This window comes from Endocarpon pusillum, assembly GCF_000464535.1.
Source record: "Endocarpon pusillum Z07020 unplaced genomic scaffold scaffold3052, whole genome shotgun sequence".
Lineage (NCBI taxonomy): Eukaryota > Fungi > Ascomycota > Eurotiomycetes > Verrucariales > Verrucariaceae > Endocarpon > Endocarpon pusillum.
Window position 1 is genome coordinate 24,140 of NW_006916283.1, and position 18,975 is coordinate 43,114.

The window sequence follows — 18,975 nt, forward strand, 5'->3', positions numbered from 1 at the left end:
AAAACTGTATAAAGGTGGTCGTCGTTCTCGTGAAGCGACTGACTGGCAGACCCTACTACTCATCTCTACACGGCACATCCTCTCTTCTCTTTCTCGCTGCTTCCAAACCGCATCCAGAACACCACAGCCTTCGTCTTTGACCACAACACCACCTATCTAAACCAGCGCGCAACACGGTAACCTTCCTTGTCGCCATGGCCCAAGCCCCCATCAGCATTCCTGTCGACCAAGAGAATTGTTGCACCTGCAAGATGAACAACATGACCGGCGCCGGCGAGTGCGAATGGTGCAAGCAGCAACTGACTGGCGGAAGTGGAAAGGTTCATCAGGGAAAGAAGGCCTGAAGGTACTTGATCAAGGCTTCTTTGCAACTTTTCACAGACTAACTCCTCTCAGATGCATCGACAGCAGCGCTGCTGATGATCTTATGCCGGTGAGCAGCAATGTATTTTGCTGCCATTGTTGTGGAAAGGAGAGGGGGGGAGGGAAAGAAGTGAAGGGCGAAGGGCGAAGGCCGGCCAGGTTTTGAGCTAGAAGGCAATCTGTTGCGTACCAGTTTCTTTTTGGGATATTTCACGGATTGAGAATTTCAAGGTTTTGTCATTAGCACAGAGTTTAGTGGGAAGACTTTGCATGAATCCCAGATACTGGAGACATTGGCCTTTCTGAGATGACCAAACTCCTCCACAAAGCGCAAGCTCATGCCAAATGTCGGGATCTAACCTTCTTCTCCCTTCTCCCAAGTAGGGCCGAGTGTCACTAGGGAACTTATGATTCACTTGGCCAGGCCTTTCCACCAGGCGAGGTCACTATCGGTAGAGTCAAAGCCTTGTGCCATCAAGCCCTTGTAGAAAGGGTCGCCCCAGCCGAATCGGGCCGCTTTGTCTTCGCCAACAGACTCGCGACTGAGGAAAAAGCCAGCACTGATTCCCGGTTTAAGTGCGAGCCAGAATCGAGGAAAGAAAGCGGCACACTCCCAGTCCAAGATTCCTGTCACCTTCGCATCCTCGGAGATGATGATATTGGTGGGACCCAGGTCGGCATGGTAGAAAAGAAAATGCTCGCCAACAGAGGGAACAATGCCTTGCGCGTCTCGGCTGGTTCGTTGGCGCAGAAATTCCTTGAAGTCGTCACCCGACATGGGACCAAGCAGTCGTGGCTTCCAAGTGGGATGACTATCAGGGGCAGCAACATTGAGGTGATTGTCGCAGAGACCTTTTCCTGTTGCGCTTTCAAGCTTTGACGACGTGACCATGGAAAGCTTCTTACAATACTCAACAACCTTGTCGACAATCTCAGATCGCTGTGACGGAGATAGCGAAGGCCACCTTTCGTCCAACGTCTTCCCAGCGACCCTTTTGATGAGCGTGAAGGAGCGAGACCAATCAGTGTCGATCCAAGAGAAAATAACTTCTGGCACAGGAATATCAGGACATTGCGTCCGGACAAAATCAATCGTCTCGCTTTCTGCTTCCATGCCCTCACACCATCCTTTGACCTTGCAGAATGTATCCTTGCCTAGCAGCCAAACCGCAGCTGACGTGCCGGCTTCATGCACCATGTTGGCGGGTGAGGTGCTCGGTAGCATATTATACTCATGCACCGCCTCTTTGCGTAGAATGAAAGTTTTCCCATTGTCCTGCCAGCTGGCAAGGAGGCTGGAGGGATCCGCTACATCAGTTTGCTCGCATATCATTGACGATCCAAGTCGGAAGCGCTGCTCATTGAGCTTGACGACAGAATTCCGCATGGGCGGACTCATCTCACTGTGCACTGGTTAGACCCAATGACAACATTTCTCACGCAAAATTTCAATGTGGAGACTGACCAGAACATCTTGACAGCTAATGGCGAAGTGTATAGGACGAATATTTTGTTGATGTAACTATATGCAAACCACCACGAAACGTGACAAGAACTAGTGAAAACCAGGCAGATGGAATGTTGAGTAGTGACTCGGGATTTTATAGGGTGGACAAGAACGCAATAAAGGAAGGGGGAATGCTAGATAGATGAAAACGGATACAACATTCCTCTTTAGTTATGCTGCACACCGAACCTGAAAGGATGAACAGACGAACAGACCTCTGCACGGTTTGTGCCCCAGCATCTTTGAACCTGCTGCCATTTCATCATGACGTTGGAAGACTCGAAGGTACTCAGCTACCTCGCCAGACAAAGGTCGTGGTATTATTGTGCGGGAAATTCTTCGAAGCATGCTCCGGCTCCGGCTCCAGCACCAGCACCAGCACCAGCTCCAGCCTCAAAGCCAGAAGCGGGTTCTGGCCTCTACGAACAGAGCGAGCCCAGGATAATTCGATTTCGTTCGCTTGGAATATTGCCGCTTGGATATATCTCCATGACTCAGTGGCCCGATTGTGTAAAGATTCGTGTTTTAACGAGATGGGACAAATCTTATTGTAAAATGTCCTAAGAATCCCCCTGATGTTCGCTTCATCAAGCGCTGTCCACATATCTGCGTGAACAAGGTTAGTGCCAAAGCATGTGTTGATCTCCAACTTCGCAGTCAGAGCTCTGGCGAAGAGAAGAGGCGGAACTCGGTGGACTGTCTGCTCCCCCTGCACGACATACGACATACGACAGTTGAAGGTTGGTTTGGATGACGACTTACTGCAGCTTCCAAGGATGTAAAGATGTAAAGATGATCGGGAGGAAGGGGGAGGGGAAAGGGGTTTGACGGAGGGAGGACAAGAGAGAAAGATAGAAGATGACACATTGTGTAAGAGTGTGATTAGGCTTCAATACGGATTCAATACCACGTATGATGAATTGCCAATCAATCTTACCCCGTACATACGTAGTACTATGGTAACTGCTAGTGTGATACGAATATCGTACTTGTATTATTACAAATTACCGTAGTACGCTTCGCACAAGATCAACGAGAGTGTGTGAATTCTCCCCCTCTGGGCTATCAATCTCACCACCCAATGAGCAAACCCCCAGTATTACCGACCCCCCCTGCATCCTCCACCTCCACCTCCACCTCCAGCTCCCCATCCCCCCCAAACGCTCAGGAGACCTCCGACCCAATATCGCGCCTCGACGCCCTCCTAGAGATCTACCTCGACCGTCTCGATACATATCAGACGTTACGGGCAGAACTCTCCCAGACCTTCTCCGCCGGCTTCCTCTCCTTGGCCCCGCCGTTACGGCGAGGAGGGATACGATGCGCGCATGAAAGCAGGGAGGAGGGTGAGGATCCAAACGAAGGCCAAGGCCGACGACGTGCTTGGGGCTGAAGCGTGTCGGAAGCATGTCGAGGGAGCTGATCCACGAGGGTCGCACTCCAGCGGAGGCACGATACGCTACACCACCACCGAACAACTCATCCCAGCCGGTGAGGACCCGGATGACACCACACCGCACAGTCCAGTCCCCAGCGAGATGACAGCGCAAGCTTTGATTTCTCCTCGTGATGAAAAGCCGTCGTCGACTCGAACCGCCGATCCCAACACGAACACCAGGCTCCCTCGAACCTCACCATCCTCCCTCTCCCCAACCCAGCCTCCAGACCATACCACAAACCCGCACCCTAGGTCCAAGTCTAAGTCCAAGAAACCCCCCAACCCGCTAAACTGGTACGGCGTCCTCGTGCCGGCATCCCTCCGCGCCGCCCAAACATCCTTCGCATGCGCCGTCGGAGGGCCCATCCCGCACCTCCTCAACATCCAGCTGGAGATGACGGATTTAGAGTCCCGGATCCGGAAATTGAGGGCCGAAGCCGGGCTCACCCGCTTGACGGGTCAGGACGATGCAGATGACAGATGGAATGCGGATGCCGAGAGATAGGTCCAACATCTCCAAGAAGGGAGGGGGTGATTTAGACGGTCGGGGCAATTTCCAAGGACGAGGACGAGGACGAGGACAAGAGTAATCCCCAGCAAGGGCAAGATGTCAGCTGGAGGAACAAGGAGAGCCCCTCCTCACGAACCGAAGAGTGTCCAAGTCCTAGAATGTTGAAATTGCATCGATAATTACTAGCTAGCCAACCCACTGATCAAAGCACGCTGCCATAATATGCCCATCACAAGCACCCTCCAAATGCAGAATATAGCATCTATAATTCTGACTGTATCTCAATGCTTACACATGGTATACAAACAAATATTGACATGTCACACCGGCTAAGTGAATTGGGGGGGAACAACCAAAAGCAGTAACCGCTGCAGCTGCTGCATCGGACAACCTGTTTCGCTATTTCATTTCCGTTATTAAGAAAAGCTTCTCCCTTATCCATCCAACCCCTTTTTCCCCGTAAAGCACTGAAAGCATTAACAAACCCCTTTCTTCCCAGTATTCACTCCCCAATCTCCATTCTTTCCACCCCATGACCATCATGACCATCACCATCCATCTTCTCTCCATCTAGTCCCGGTTCCGGGTCCCAGTTCTCTTTCTCCTCGCCCCCCGGCATCTCCTCAATGTTCGCCTTCCATCTACGCTCAGCCTGGTCCCCAAACCTCCTACCTTCCCTCCGTCCGCGCTGACCAGTGATGACGACGCCAGTGGGCAAAATATCGCTATCCCAATAACTCGGCCTCCTCTCCTCATCGCGGAGTTTGGGACCCTTTCCCTTCCGGTAAGGACTGACATAGGGGCTCAGCTCCCTAACTTCTTCTTCTTCTTCGCCTCGTTGATCAGCGGGTAGCTTCTGGTATGGTGTTGGCGATGTCTCGAGATGGTGTTTCACGGTCGACGCTGATTTCCTCACAAGCATCCTCTGGTTCTCGCAAACCGCATTGACCGAAGATTTTTCATTGTCCACGTCTCCTTGAGCCCGACCCCTAAGAATGGTCGTTACGCCATCCTGTGCTGGACTTCCCCCAACAAACCTCCCCTCCTCATCGACCCGCAGTTCCATATGTATACCCCTTTCAAGCTCAGCCCCTTCCCTGTTCTCACTATGACAACCCTTTTTCTCTTGCCTGGTAAGCGACAACCCATCCACCCCGCTTAGGCTCCTCCTCATTTTCTTCCGCCTCGGGGCCGCATGAAACTGACCTGCCGGTCTCGGAGGACTACTCCTAAATGTCACTTCCTCTGGCACCGGTCCTCCTATTGGACGCCGCTGGGTATGCGCATAGTATTTCCTTGCACCCGCGGTATTGGCTCTGGAAAGCCCCATCCTGGGGTCATTGGCGGCAGGAGGTCGCTTCCCGCTAGCTGTTGGTGCTCTTGATGGGGCTGGTCTAGCTGTTCTTGCGGCTGGCACAGCAAAGGCAGTGCGATGAGTAGCACCTTTCATTTGGGCAGTGGCGCCAAGGCCGATCTTACGGAATCGCGTTGTAGGCACTTCGAATGGCGTCAGGGTGTCTGTGCGGTATGCATCCCTGATTCTCGAGTCAGGTGCAGCGGAAGAGCCTGAGTGGGCTGCGGCCGCAGTTGAGAACGAATAATATGGCCGATCTGCAGTAGGAGAATAAGCCACCTCTGAAGGTGTACGGTGGAGTGGTGGCCCATGGAGGTATATCAATTGTTGGGACCATGGAGCAGCTGGAGGAGGAGGAGGAGGTTTGTTATGAAATGTAGATTGTTCGATAGAAGGATAGTGCTGAGAGGCGCATGGGCCTGTGTGATGTTCTTGAGGAGGAGAATAAAGTGTAGAGTATTGCTGATGGGGCGGAGGCGAAGTTTGGGGCCCCTGTGGGGGAGAAGCAAACTGTTGATGCGGTGGTGGTGAGTAATAGCCTCGCACTGCCGGGTTAGGTGATTTCTCTTTCAGGATTGGGAAAGGACTGCCAGTCGAATCAACTCGTCGAAAAGGCAGAGCAGGAGTAAGCTGTACCGGCTGGACTGGACTAGGTGGTGGAGAACCATGAGGAAAATCTGGCGATGGAGTAATTTGTACAGTAGGTACGCTCAAGAGGTTCGCGGTTGGAGTTGTGCAGCGAAGAGCACTACTGGCACTGCGAGGTTCTGGTCTGACGCTCTCTTTGTCGCCAGATGTTCTCACTCCGATTCCCAGCAGATCTCGCTTGAGCTTAGCAGACTCCGCGGCGGCCTTTGCAGGCGTTGATAAGATGATTTCTTGTGGAAGTTTGGAGTTATCCATATCTATATCAACCACATCGTGAGCAGGTGAGACACGCAATTTATCGTCTGTCGAGCGAATCCTCTTCTCTCGCTGCTCGTTGGGCGAATCCTGGAGAACGCCATTCAGCCAAGCGTCGACGTGACTTATATGCATATTCGTCATTGGTTGCTCGAGTTCTGTGGACGTCATAACAAGTGCCGGGTCCTGGCGGTAGCCAGAACTTGCCAATGGGCTTGCCGTGGGTTGGTCGCTTTTGGTTGAGCTAAATATAGGTAGAAGAGGCAGAGAAGCTGTGGTTTCCATTACAGCATCATTCATTTCAGCTGCAACCGGGGAGGTGAAGCCACTGCTGATTGGCTCTTGAGCCACGGCCCGTGTGTGCTTTTTGACAAGATCATGATCCGGGAGCCCAGGAGACTCCACAGGGAAAGGTTCTCTGACATCCAAGTCTGCGTCTGCCAAGCCCTGAGGCACAGTGGAATATCTCCAATTCGTCGCATTGAAGCCAACAGTGTTGCAATGGTGACGGCCGACCATCTTGGCTGGTATGCCGGGCAGCCTTGAAGCAATCGATCCAGTGGGTGAGCTTGCAATGGCCGCGTCGAGTTGGAGTGAGGCTTTTGCGTCCTGAAATATTCTTTGCATCTGGGAAACATAACCAGGAGTAGCTCCCGATCTAGCCAATGGTGACACAAGGGAGCGTTTCCTACCAATATTTGAAAGCGACACAGAAGGAGTGCTGGGCGCTGTTGATTGCAGGGCAACAAGCTGCTCCTCGTCCGCAGAAGGTAGGTTGGCCGTTTGCGGTACCAGTGAGAAAGCGTGTGACGAGAGCCTGTCTGGAGCCTCGATTGGCGCTGCGAGACGGCTGCAGCATTAGCATGAGTCCGATAACAGGCGCAATAAGAGATGGACGTTACACAACAGCGAGGTGGCGTGGGAGAACGCACGACCTGGTGTTGCTGGTTCATAACCTGACTGTGGTGACCTGCATCCATCCACGGGAGGACTTGACTCTGACAGGACTTTCATTGTACGACAAAACGAGGACGAGGACGAGGACGAGGACGAGAACGGAAAAGAGAGATCACCAAGCGCTCAAACGCTGAGTAGCAAAAAATCAAAGAAAGACGACAGTGACAGAGTTGAAGAGGACTACAGAGAAAAACATGCACAATTCGTAAAAGACCATTTTCTTGGGACGGGTATTCACTGAGCACAATAGCAGCTCAAGCTCAAGAAGCATCGGGGGCGAGGAAAGCGGTAGCAAGGTTTGCAACACCGCAGAAGGTGCGACTGAGTACAGACAAATGCTGGTTGTGGCATAGTATCTGCAGACGGACTTGGCCTGAAGTCCTGTGTTGATTAGGAGATAAAAGGAATAGTGTCAAGCAAATGAAGAGGCTGATTCTGGACGGAGGACCAGCGGTTATACGAGTCATTCCTCACACAGGTTGCTAGCCTCGTTGATCAAGCGCCTCAGAGAGGTACCTACATCCCTTCTGAGCTGGAGGGCAACCACTCTCTGCGTTATTTTGATGATGTGAGATCACAAGTAGATGATGGCCTATGCAAGACCTACGAGTTGTCGAGAACAGGGATGATGTTCCTGAGCGGGAGATTGTCTCGCATATAAAAACGGGAGATGTCGGAAATCTCTCAAGGTTCCAGCACTGTCTCTTTGCTGATTTGGGGCAGTACAGCAATTCATTGAATGGAACTTCGAAGACACACCACATAAGATGACTTTGGTTGTTTGCGATTATGGTTTCGACTCGTCCCAGAGAGGAGAAGAAGAGAAGGAGAGAAGAGAAGCAATCGCTTTGATCTGGGATTGGGATGCCTGATTGGCTGAATGTGGCTTAGCAGCGGCTACCGGCAGAGAAGGGCTACTTCAGTAGCTTGGGGGTAGTTTACCTCCTCATTACTTATAACTGAACACATTATTGCGGTGAGTAACTGAGTATTATTTTCGTATCGCCGTAATTGTGAGATCTTTCCAGGACATCCCGAGGGGGCTGTCAACCGGTCAATGCCCTCAATCCCTCCGTAGTAACCCTTAATTCCTTCAATCATACCTTGATCCCTCCCACTTCTCAAACACACTTGGCCGGCCCCCGAGGCAGTGCGGACTTGGCGTTGCCATCAATTTGAAATATGCCTTTAGCTGCACACCCACCAAAGATCACCAGAGTGTAAACCCCCCGTCCAGGTGATATCGGATGCTCCTGTCATCTCGCTAAGAGGTAGAAGTCCCCACTGCTTTGGTGTGACGAGGAGAAGTGCCGGAATACAGCTCCCCAAGGCGATGGACGATGAGGGTTATGTGTCTGTGTACAGGAATACACAACTACATGCGCATGTGGTGGATCAGGGCCTGAGTCAATTGTGCAACCTACAGCCAGCAGCATCTTTTTATGTTTCTTGTGGCTATGTTTGTTGGAACATTTTGCCATGTTCTCCAACGTGGCTTGTGGGGTCCACCTTGACTTAGTACGCAGTAGTACGCAGCCTAACTTAACTGACCTTGTTCCTGCAGACGCGCCACTGACACACCAGCCCTTCAGCAAGGCACTAACCCCCAATCACAGCCCTCCAGCCTAGATCTGTTCCCTTCCAGCCATCGTTCCCGCTTGTGTCCCCCATCTCATTTCTGCACACCCATGGTAATGATGCTCGATAAGTTACCGTACAAGCGTGCCTGTTGCTCGTCTCTTCGGGAATGGCTCAACCAACCTCAGCAGCTTCACCATTATGTAGTGAGCTTCTGTTGCATCAGCCTTCACTTCTCGCCTGGTGCAACAACGACGTCCTGGTTCTCGCCGTCTTTCTCTGTTCTATTCAATCCTGACAAGCTGAAGCTATCCGGCGCAAGTCTCAGCAGATCTTCCGAAGTTTCCGATTTCCCCGTCCTTCCCAACTTCATTCCTCGCTGCAGAGCAAGCTCATCCAATACCTCCGTTGAGCAGCTTCAGGATTATCAACGCTGCCAGAGACCTATCCTACCCCGAACGCTGGAACTTCAGCATCCTGCCCCATTGACATCCTCTCACATTCAAGTCTTCATCGAATACGTGCTCGAGTTGTTTTCTCTCCGAAGAGCCCTACTTGGGCAATCCGACATATACGGCCTCTTAAGACGGATTATCCCGTGTGGAAAGTGTTATGCTATGCATTGTCGTGGAAGGGTGACGGATACCCACCCTAGTCGTCAGCCACCGCGTGCTTGGTGATCCCAGGAAGATTTACCAAGGGATCTGATCAGATGGATCGAAAGCATTTCCCAGCGCCATCTTCAGGTTCGGCAAACCCATCTCATTACGGACCTGGTCCGAGTCCAGCCCAGAAGCTTCGAGAAAGACCAAACGAAAGTCCCGCATCCGAGTATAGTACTCCCATCGGCTCTCCAACTGGGCGCGGCTCTCCAAATAGACCTGCCAACTCTACCCAGCCGTTCTCTCCCCGTGGTCCGCACCCTTCCAGACCGCCTCGCCCGAACGAAGTCATGCCTATTCAGGCAGCCAAGGCTCGAAGTTACTTGCCTTCAAGGACTCCCCCTAAGTCCAATGACGATCTTGCACAGTATTGGGAAAGATCAAGGAAAGTCTCACCAAAGACAACACATGGTCAAAGTTCAGATGAAGGAACTTCGTCGGAGGATGTCTCCACGCCTTCAACATTCGAACTCCCCAGATCCAAGAACACAACCCCCCCATCGGGTGCCCCTCGCAAAACTCAATTGGTACCGCCTTCTTCATCTAGACGAGGTGGAGGTGCTCAATATCCTCACGGAACATTATTCTCTCCCATTCTAGAAGAGAGCACGGATTCAAACTCCAAGGCGCGTGCTTCATATGCTTCCAGCAAAGTGGTACCTTCTAGCTGGGGTTCACACCCCGACGATTACAATTCCGATAGAATTCCCAAGAGGACCGAGGAGGAAGAAGGGATTCGGAATTCTCCCGCTTCACCATACTCGACCGTATCGATGCATGATGACACTACTGGACTTGTCCGACACGCCAGCGCGGGCAAGAAGATGAAGCCATCGTTAACGAAGATCCGAAATCCAGCTGAGAATATTTCGAGTAGAAAGAAGGAAGCCATTGGCTTGGGCACTATCTCGGCAGGTGTCGCTGCAGGCGCGCTAGGGTCGAGCCGTGACAATACTCCTACACCGCCTGGTAGAGACAGTCCCTCACAGGTGACTAGTGGAAATCGCACAATCATAATAGAAAGTTCTCCATCCAACTCGCGGTCATCGTCACGGGATAGTGGCAAGGGCTCTTCCACACTCGTGGAACCAATTGGCAGGTCAAGATCTCCACTTGCTTCGGCAGCTAGTCGAAGTGCTCGCCAGCCCGCCAGTCCATTGGGTGTCGACAACCGGCCGGTTTCGAAGGGTCCTTCAATGAGTGAAAAGGTTCCGTCAAACCATAGACCGCCACAGCTGGACATGGAAGCAGTCAGAGACTCTAAAGCTCGAGCCAGCATAACCAGTCTACCCGATCTGATCCGGAGAGCAACTCGACTTGCGGCTAACCTGGATCGTGGGAAGACAGCCAGCAGAACAGGATTGTTTGACATGTTCAACGCTGAGAAAAAGCAGCAGCGACGGCGATCCGGTTCAATATCAGATATCCTTGCCTCATTTCCTCCTCCAAGTCGCGGTACTCCAGATGGAGCACGCATCGAGTCGAGGTGGCCATCACCCTTCCCCTCGAAACTCAACCAACGAATGTCGTACCTGGGCTCACATGAATCTGGCAGCGCCCAAACGCCACGGAGCGGTCGGCGCTGCTGCGGCATGTCCTTGTGTGCCTTCATCATTATTATGCTCCTTCTCGCGATCTTAATATCGGCAGCGATTGTGGTGCCGATTGTGCTCATTGTTCTTCCTCGCCAGCGGCGGGCTGCCGCGAACGCTACTGGTCCATCGAGTCTTGAGAATTGTCCGGCTTCCGTCCCTTGTCAGAATGGCGGTATTAGTGTTATCAGCGGCGATGCATGCCGCTGTGTTTGCGTCAATGGTTTCACTGGTGACCGTTGCAGCACTGTCGCTGGTCCAGGATGCACAACACCAGATATTATGACCGGAACGGAACAGTACACAAACGCCACATTGGGCAATGCGATACATCGGCTCCTGATTGGCGCCAGCACCAACTATGGTATCTCCTTGAACAGCACAGTGATCTTGAGCCTGTTCTCCTCGAACAACTTGTCATGCACAGGCGAGAACGCTTTAGTCACCTTTGGTAGCCAAAGCATGAAAGTTCGGGATATTGCGCAGAAGGTCGCTGTTGAGACTCTGCTTCCCACCTCTGTTTCCGTCTCGTCATTGCGACCGACTCCCGCTCCTCAAGCAGATCTTCCATCACGGCTCGAGCAGCGTCAGATTGCGACCGTTAATGGAATTGTCTTTGTGATGACTTCTACCGCGTCAGCGATACCTATATCGTCGTCGACGTCGTCATCATCATCATCATTATCATCACCTTCATCTTCCGTAACCTCCGCTTCTACCACCACCACCTCCTCCTCCTCCTCCTTGTCCTCGTCCTCGTCCTCCTCATCATCTCCATCATCCAGCCAAAGTCCTAGCCCTGAGACAATTGATTTTGCTGGTATAGCTGTGCTCTTCGTCCTTGAGCAATCTGGCCAGCTCAACACGGCAGTTCAAGTTCAGGATAATATCCAAGACTTCCTACTCAATCGGGCAAGCCGAAATGACACTATGCCTTTAAACTCCGAAGGAGTGGACCTGAGCTTGAATTTTGCTACCTTTTCGATTGCACTTGGAAATGGCACCGAAATAGGAGGCAATGGGAACGGTGATGGTGGTCTTAAGGATAGCGAATTGGGAGTCGTCTCTTGAAGAACTGCTTATCGATGTCTAGTCACAGGTTGTTCCTACCTGATTTCTATCTGCCTTTCATCTGCAGCGAGCATGGCATGAGCGATTTATTTGGAGCTGGCTACATTTGGGCAATATCCTGGTCGAAAAGACCACCTTCATCTTGTGATTGAGTTTCTGCATTTTCGAGCTCAACAACAGCTTCTTGTTCTTATCACTGCTGTTTGGGAAGTGGGGGGTGACAATAATAATGGCAAACCCGCATGGAGATGTACGCTGTTTGTACGATAGTGTAGAACAGCAATACGTCGTAACTAGGTTGGGATAGATTGCGCCTAATTTGCGGCCTGCTCGAAATAAGACTGTCGATAAGACGCAACACTATCGCCTAGTCATGATCAATACACCGGCCGTCATTGGTCTCCCTGTTCCCAAATATCTGACTTCCCGATTCCTGCTGTGTCACAACAGGGTTCTCGACGTGCAGCAGCGGGAAGTGGTCCGACTGCTTTCTCTGGCAGCGCCACTACGCTACTACGGAGTCCGTCGAGATGGGCCAGAGCCGTGTCGTGTTTGCGGATAAAGATGAAGATAGCAATGAAGATAAAGATAAACAAAAGGCTGGTGGCGATTGAAGTGCGAGACCTGTCTGAAGCCTCCTTGGTGCTGCGGCATGTTCAGCATACAGTAATCTAACTAAATGCCTCTTTGAAGCGCCGACCGTGGCTTAGAGAGATTCTTCTCTTTGTGTGAGCCGTCTGTGACAGCTTGGTGCCCACCTTCTTCCTGAAATCTAGAGGAATGCCATCAGTAATGTGTCTTGTGTTACTTGGTCAGCCAGCCAGTGGGCAAGACTGCAGCCAATCCTGACTGTCTGCAACCTTGCTCGCCATTCCTGCCTTACTAAGCTTCCCATGCTGTAAGTTAGGCGGTAAGTTAGGGAGTTAGGGCTGCACTCGGCACTCGGACCTGGCAGGTATTCGAGGCTTGGTTTCATCGGTCGTTCGAACCATGCCACCACCCAACTCAACAGCTGTAAGTATATCGTCTCTGTGTACTGCGCATCTGCTATCTGCGATCTGCGATCTGCGACTGGCATGCAATCGGTACTGACGACAACAAAAGCCAAGTCCCTCATTCTCGCCGCAGACGACGGGTCGCTACCTTCACCAACTCGACTTCATCTCCAGCCCTGTCCCAGACTTGGCTGCGACTTTGACAACGCCAGCTGATGCACTTCCAAGCAACGGTACAATAAGCTCTCTGCGAACCCGATTGCAAGGGGCTACAGCGTTATCGCTCTACCAGGAACAGTCTGTCGGTGAGGAGCCTGAAGACAACAGTCAGTGGAGGGGTGCGGACAATAGACTTGCTGCCTTACTACGAGAGCCCGGCTTTGACGTCGGGATGAGTCGAAGAATACCCATATTACGAGAAGATGAAGGCACACGCTATGCCAACCGCGTGCCTCAACGACAGTCTTTGTATGACTGGGCTCCGGGATCAGACGACGAAGATTTATACCATGAATTGCTGTCTCGCGCAAATGTCCCCACCTTTGCGCAATCAGTCCGGCCGCAAAGCAGACAGCTGAATTTGGAAAGCCTCAGGAATTCTCACAGCAGATCAAGAACACATCCTCGGGACGAAGCGGCTCCCAGACCACCCTCCTGGGCGGAAACTGCTCGCAGAGGCTACTCTCCGCCTCGAGGAGACCCTTCGATCGCTACCGCGGCTCTGCTCCAGTCCATTGAGCAACATCGGCGTTTCAACGCACGCGCAAGATCAACGTTGCAAAGCTACATACTCGACAGAGATCGTCGAGACAATGACCTCACATCAAGCGCGTCCACGTGGGCTCGTCTTCATCGTCCTGACCAGCAAACCCCTGGCTCTCCCTATCCCGCAATGCGAAACCTAGCTTCTCAAGCCGACCTGAGGAATGCTTATCGCCAGCTCTTTTTGGAGAATAGTTCTCTTGCAAGACTAAAGAATAGCATTCGCTACCTGTCGAAGCTGCGTCGCTGTGAAACACTAGAAGAAGGCTTGACACTAGCCACCGATCTAGCCATCGACGATGCATGCAGGGCTAGACAAAACCGAGTTTCTGAATGCTTCGCCAAACTGTCCGACCTGATCGTCGACACCTCGTCTTTACCTGTTGTGGCAGAATGCTCCTGGCTCACACCAGGAACTGTCTTCACCGGCAGCCAGCACACTTCCCGTGACCACCAGCCAGCAATCCTCAGCCGAAACCCACATCACGACCGTGACCCCTTCTTCCGACCAGACCACTACCATCAAGACCCTAGTCTAGCCCTCCACGACCGACAAGGTCGCCGATCCCATACCCGCCTCAGCACAAACAGCTACCGCGATCGTCTGCCTGTTCCTGTTTCAGAAACGAGCATAATCGTGCAACACGGCTCCCCGGCCACGTCCCACCCGCCATCAATCAATCATGACCAATCCCATATTCATCTGCCGTGTGCCCCATCCGACAACTGGCCCGTCAAAATAACCCTTCACGACATCGACCACACTACCCAAACCCTCTCCGGAACAATGTCCGCAACCCAGATCCCGAGTAAAATCTCACCCTCCTCCTCTTCTACTTCTACTACCCAGCCCTCGCAGGGACATGCAAGTAGTATGCGCTCCTTCTTTGAGGGTGAGATCATCGATTTCAAAATCCATTCGTTGGAGACGGAGAATTTCTGCACGGGCCAGAGTGGAGAGGCAGAGGATGGATGCGGTGGAGGCGGTGTGAGTATAGATGCACGATACTGGCGTGGTGTCGGCCCCTTCCGAGAACTCCTCGAAAAAGAAAAGGGCAAGAGAGACCAAAGTGGTGGTGCTGGTATAGCTCGGAGCAAACGCGCCGGTAAATACCCAAGCCGCCACCTGCGTATCAACGAGGACGGGGATGACAATGACGAAGATGTTGATGAAGATGAGATAGAAGTTGATGAAGATGCAGTGGAAGACGCACTCGGAGGCGAAGACATCATAGCCTCCCACCTATGCAGTCGCTCTTGGATTGAGAACGTCTTGTTGAAGGAGTGGGTGCTGATGCGGTGGAAGGAGCGGTGTTTTATCACGGACCGCCAACCAGCCAAAGGCGAGGCAGAGGACAGAGGCGCAGCCGAGGAAGCACAAGGTGGAAACCCAGCTCAACCCCAAGACAGGTATGAGAGCCGCGAGACTGGGCAACCAGTGGCACGAGATTCGATCAGTATTACCAGTAGTGATCCAACGACATACGGCCTCACCATCTCGGGCTTCTACTATGTCGCTTTACGCCGCCAGACGGGCGAGATCGAGGGCTTGTATTACGATCCCGGGAGTCTGCCTTTTCAGGTCTTGGAATTGAGGCCGCAGGTTCAAGGGCAGGGCGGGTGTGCTGGTGGCGGCGGCGGCGGCGGAGGAGGTGGGGTGGGTATCAAGACGAGGTGGCCGGCTTTGGGATTTCGATGATCGATGGGATGGTTATTGGAGGCGATTGGCGGTGAGCACATGGCTTTGGTGGGGCAGTGATAGTGACAGAGCAAGGGATGATAAGGGGATGGATGAACAGAGGACTCCGTCGTCGTGCACTGCCACACCTCTCTGCCGTTGCGGATCGCTTGTCATGTTCTGGCCATTCGTTATCGATCAAGTAGCAATCCGAGACCATGGATCCCGTTCCCTTTTTTGTTAAATTCATATCCATCCATCACTCCATCCACCCCTGCATCACTACACCCATGAGACCCGCGCGAAACGAAAGCAAACCAAACCTAGCAGAAGCAACAGAGCATGTTTGCATTTCACGAACGAGACAGAAAAAGAGACAGACGAGACGGGACGGGACGGGAAATTATATCACTAACACAACATATACGTGCATATATACATATATATACATACCTACGTAGAAATACACACACATATAGTAATATAGACACACAGACACACAGACACACAGACACACAGACACACAGACACACAGACACACAGACACACAGACACACAGACACACAGACACACAGACACACAGACACACAGACACACAGACACACAGACACACAGACACACAGACACACAGACACACAGACACACAGACACACAGACACACAGACACACAGACACACAGACACACAGACACACAGACACACAGACACACAGACACACAGACACACAGACACACAGACACACAGACACACAGACACACAGACACACAGACACACAGACACACAGACACACAGACACACAGACACACAGACACACAGACACACAGACACACAGACACACAGACACACAGACACACAGACACACAGACACACAGACACACAGACACACAGACACACAGACACACAGACACACAGACACACAGACACACAGACACACAGACACACAGACACACAGACACACAGACACACAGACACACAGACACACAGACACACAGACACACAGACACACAGACACACAGACACACAGACACACAGACACACAGACACACAGACACACAGACAACTGTGTTCCCTGCCTTCCTACCCCATCAAACTGCGCTTGATATAAATACATGATATCGAGGTTTTCGAAACATGTGGAATGGACCGAACTTCCTGTTCGCCGCTTTCTACTTCATTCTGGACCCGTTGAGGATAGGTATACTGTATACTGTATACTGTCCACCGTATACCGTATACCGTATCCCTTATGCAGTATGCAGTATGCAGTATAGAGTATGACTTATGACTTCATTCCCTCCGAGGGAAGTATCCGACATTGGTATCCGGCTTGCAGAGGATGGGGAGGCGGGTGTGTGTATGTTTTATTTTATATGGGATATGGGATATTGCGTGGAGGAGGAGGAAGGGGGGGGACTGTGGGACCGAAAGGATTCGGTTAGCCCTTGGAGGATCGTGAATTAGCTTGTGCCTAATGGAAACACGTGTATCAGATGATGGGGGATAAGGGGATAGGAGGACAGGGGAATGGGGGTGCTGGTAGCTTCCAGCTCCAGACCCAGTCTATAGGCGTGGATATGGATATGGACATGAACGCGGCGCCGACGCGGGCGTGATGGGGTGGAGGGTGGAAGCTAGAGTTACTTATTCCCTTGTCTTCTTTAGCAGGAGAGGGGGGATGATTGTCTGCCTCCCTCTCCTCGCCTCGCCCAGCCGCGGATGGATACAAAATTAAGATATACTCTTTGCCTTTACTTCGGAGCGTTCGAGCCAGGGTCTGATCCGTCCCGTCCCGTCCCATCTCCCCATATCCCGTCATATTATACGCTCATGCACGTTGCGCCAGCTGGACTGGTCGGAGGCATCCTAGAGTAATCCAAATTTGGTCTCTGAGTAGCCGGAAAGTCGTGGATAAGAGGAAACGGTGGACATAGGTAAGGAAAGCGATGTATAAGGCTTGTGAGCTATACACTTGTAATTGCAACTGTTGAGGAACTTACTATCGTGCGCTGAATGGGTAATGCCGAGATGAATGACCGAGAGTTGGGGAGACGACAGGTGACACGGAGAAAAGGGAAGGCGAGAGGAGCGTATTACACGCATTTCATAATGGACGGTGAATGCTAGCCTCCTTTGCTTTCCACGTGCTCGAGATGCTGATTGTCTTTTAGACGGCGGGGCGGAAGGAGAGGAGACAGAGAATGAGTGCGTAGGTAGGAGTGTGAATAAGCAGCTCGAAGGGAAATAGGTGGATGAGGTGCAATACTAACACCGTCTTATGGAGGAGTTTGCAGCCCAGGTTGGATTGACGCCCATTGTAGACCAGAAAATCAAGGTGGTAGATTTTGAGTCAACGAACGTTGAAATTGGGCTTTCTATCTTCCCACAAACCTGTGAATGTGCTTTCATGGCTGGTAGAAACCCTCGGGCATGGGCTCTGTATGGACGCAAATCAAGCATAAGAGGCTGGAAGCACAGGTATCGGGCAAAGCCTGCTGCGAGTGGTTGGACCAGATAATTGAGAAAAAGCGACTGAACAATTCCTGAGCATGTGCAACACGGAATCCCTAGATCTCGACTTTGCCAGAAGAAGGGTTGTGATGGGTGAAGTAGAATGAGAATATGTGTATGCATGGAATCTCAGCCGTAATCGATCCTTTCCCAATGCACGCTCTTGCTCGATTGATAATTCTCTCCTTAACCGCCAACCAGCCTCCAGCCTCCATCAATATACGTCTTATTGCTCGGTCTGGAAATAGTTCAACAGCACGCTTCGTTCTTGGCTCTCCTCACCCCAATCTCTTACAACCACGCAGCTGCAGTTGACCACTTTTCTCGCGTTGCCCTCTCTATCAAGCACGCACAATCCAGCCCACTCTCCCAGTTGCTTTCCGTCAGGTACTTTGATCAGAGGAATTTTGTGTTCAGAGCAAAGTGCGACAACCAGTTTCTTGTATGCTTCTTCTTCACAACCTTCATTTAAGACACACATGTGGGCTTGGCGACGATCAAGGGCTTTGGAAGCTTCGCGGAGGCCACGAGCGAGACCATCGTGGATAAGCGCGAGTTTGAGGACGCCTGTGAAGAGTTATCGTATTAGAATATATTTCAACCCATCTTAGAGCTAGGAAAAGAGCTTCCAAGAGCTTTCGAATGGTATAGCAATCGCTAATGTTCCAGAATATCCTTTACAGGCGTACCTTTCAAAGCGTCAAGGACAGACATATTTCCAGAGGATCCAGAGGCATCCGCAGGGACTTCGACTTCGTCCGCCGGAGCGACAGGCGACGTGGGCTCTTCTCCGTCCGACTGTAATGAAGATGTTAGCCATGTTGATCTGCTAAATCTGAACCCTTCCTTTGAAGTCGACCCAGAAGGAAATGCCAGGAGCTCCCTTCCACCGCTCTTAGTCAAATCAAACTACCCCTACACTTACCATCTTGGTTTTTCGCTACTCGTTGCACAACTGAGAAGCTAAATATCGTATTGACCAGGAAGTCGGAAGATCCTCAAAGAGTCTTTGCGTGCCGAAAAGAAGGTGAGATCTTAGTAGTGCACATGAAGCAATTTGCGAACTTTTGGCTCCAATTTTGGAGAATTGGCTGTGT

At 51.7% G+C, this 18,975-nt stretch overlaps 6 protein-coding genes across 6 annotated transcripts; 3 read left to right on the top strand and 3 right to left on the bottom strand.

The window, feature by feature from the left end:
• Positions 1 to 775: 775 nt before the first annotated feature.
• EPUS_08226 (uncharacterized protein) lies at positions 776 to 1,762 on the bottom strand (the record flags this gene model as incomplete). The annotated part of the gene is made up of 1 exon (XM_007804239.1): positions 776 to 1,762. The coding sequence occupies one exon, from the start codon at positions 1,760 to 1,762 to the stop codon at positions 776 to 778; it is 987 nt and encodes a 328-aa protein (XP_007802430.1).
• A 1,189-nt stretch (positions 1,763 to 2,951) lies between these two features.
• EPUS_08227 (uncharacterized protein) lies at positions 2,952 to 3,813 on the top strand (the record flags this gene model as incomplete). The annotated part of the gene is made up of 2 exons (XM_007804240.1): positions 2,952 to 3,249; positions 3,302 to 3,813. The coding sequence occupies 2 exons, from the start codon at positions 2,952 to 2,954 to the stop codon at positions 3,811 to 3,813; spliced, it is 810 nt and encodes a 269-aa protein (XP_007802431.1).
• A 508-nt stretch (positions 3,814 to 4,321) lies between these two features.
• On the bottom strand, positions 4,322 to 7,090 carry EPUS_08228 (uncharacterized protein; the record flags this gene model as incomplete). The annotated part of the gene is made up of 2 exons (XM_007804241.1): positions 4,322 to 6,926; positions 6,984 to 7,090. The coding sequence occupies 2 exons, from the start codon at positions 7,088 to 7,090 to the stop codon at positions 4,322 to 4,324; spliced, it is 2,712 nt and encodes a 903-aa protein (XP_007802432.1).
• A 2,233-nt stretch (positions 7,091 to 9,323) lies between these two features.
• Positions 9,324 to 11,936, top strand: EPUS_08229 (uncharacterized protein; the record flags this gene model as incomplete). The annotated part of the gene is made up of 1 exon (XM_007804242.1): positions 9,324 to 11,936. One exon carries the CDS (start codon positions 9,324 to 9,326, stop codon positions 11,934 to 11,936), a length of 2,613 nt encoding a protein of 870 aa, XP_007802433.1.
• Positions 11,937 to 12,926: 990 nt separating this feature from the next.
• Positions 12,927 to 15,392, top strand: EPUS_08230 (uncharacterized protein; the record flags this gene model as incomplete). The annotated part of the gene is made up of 2 exons (XM_007804243.1): positions 12,927 to 12,950; positions 13,041 to 15,392. The coding sequence occupies 2 exons, from the start codon at positions 12,927 to 12,929 to the stop codon at positions 15,390 to 15,392; spliced, it is 2,376 nt and encodes a 791-aa protein (XP_007802434.1).
• A 2,712-nt stretch (positions 15,393 to 18,104) lies between these two features.
• On the bottom strand, positions 18,105 to 18,806 carry EPUS_08231 (40S ribosomal protein S12; the record flags this gene model as incomplete). Its single annotated transcript, XM_007804244.1, has 3 exons — positions 18,105 to 18,445; positions 18,568 to 18,676; positions 18,804 to 18,806. The coding sequence occupies 3 exons, from the start codon at positions 18,804 to 18,806 to the stop codon at positions 18,105 to 18,107; spliced, it is 453 nt and encodes a 150-aa protein (XP_007802435.1).
• Between the last annotated feature and the right edge of the window lie 169 nt (positions 18,807 to 18,975).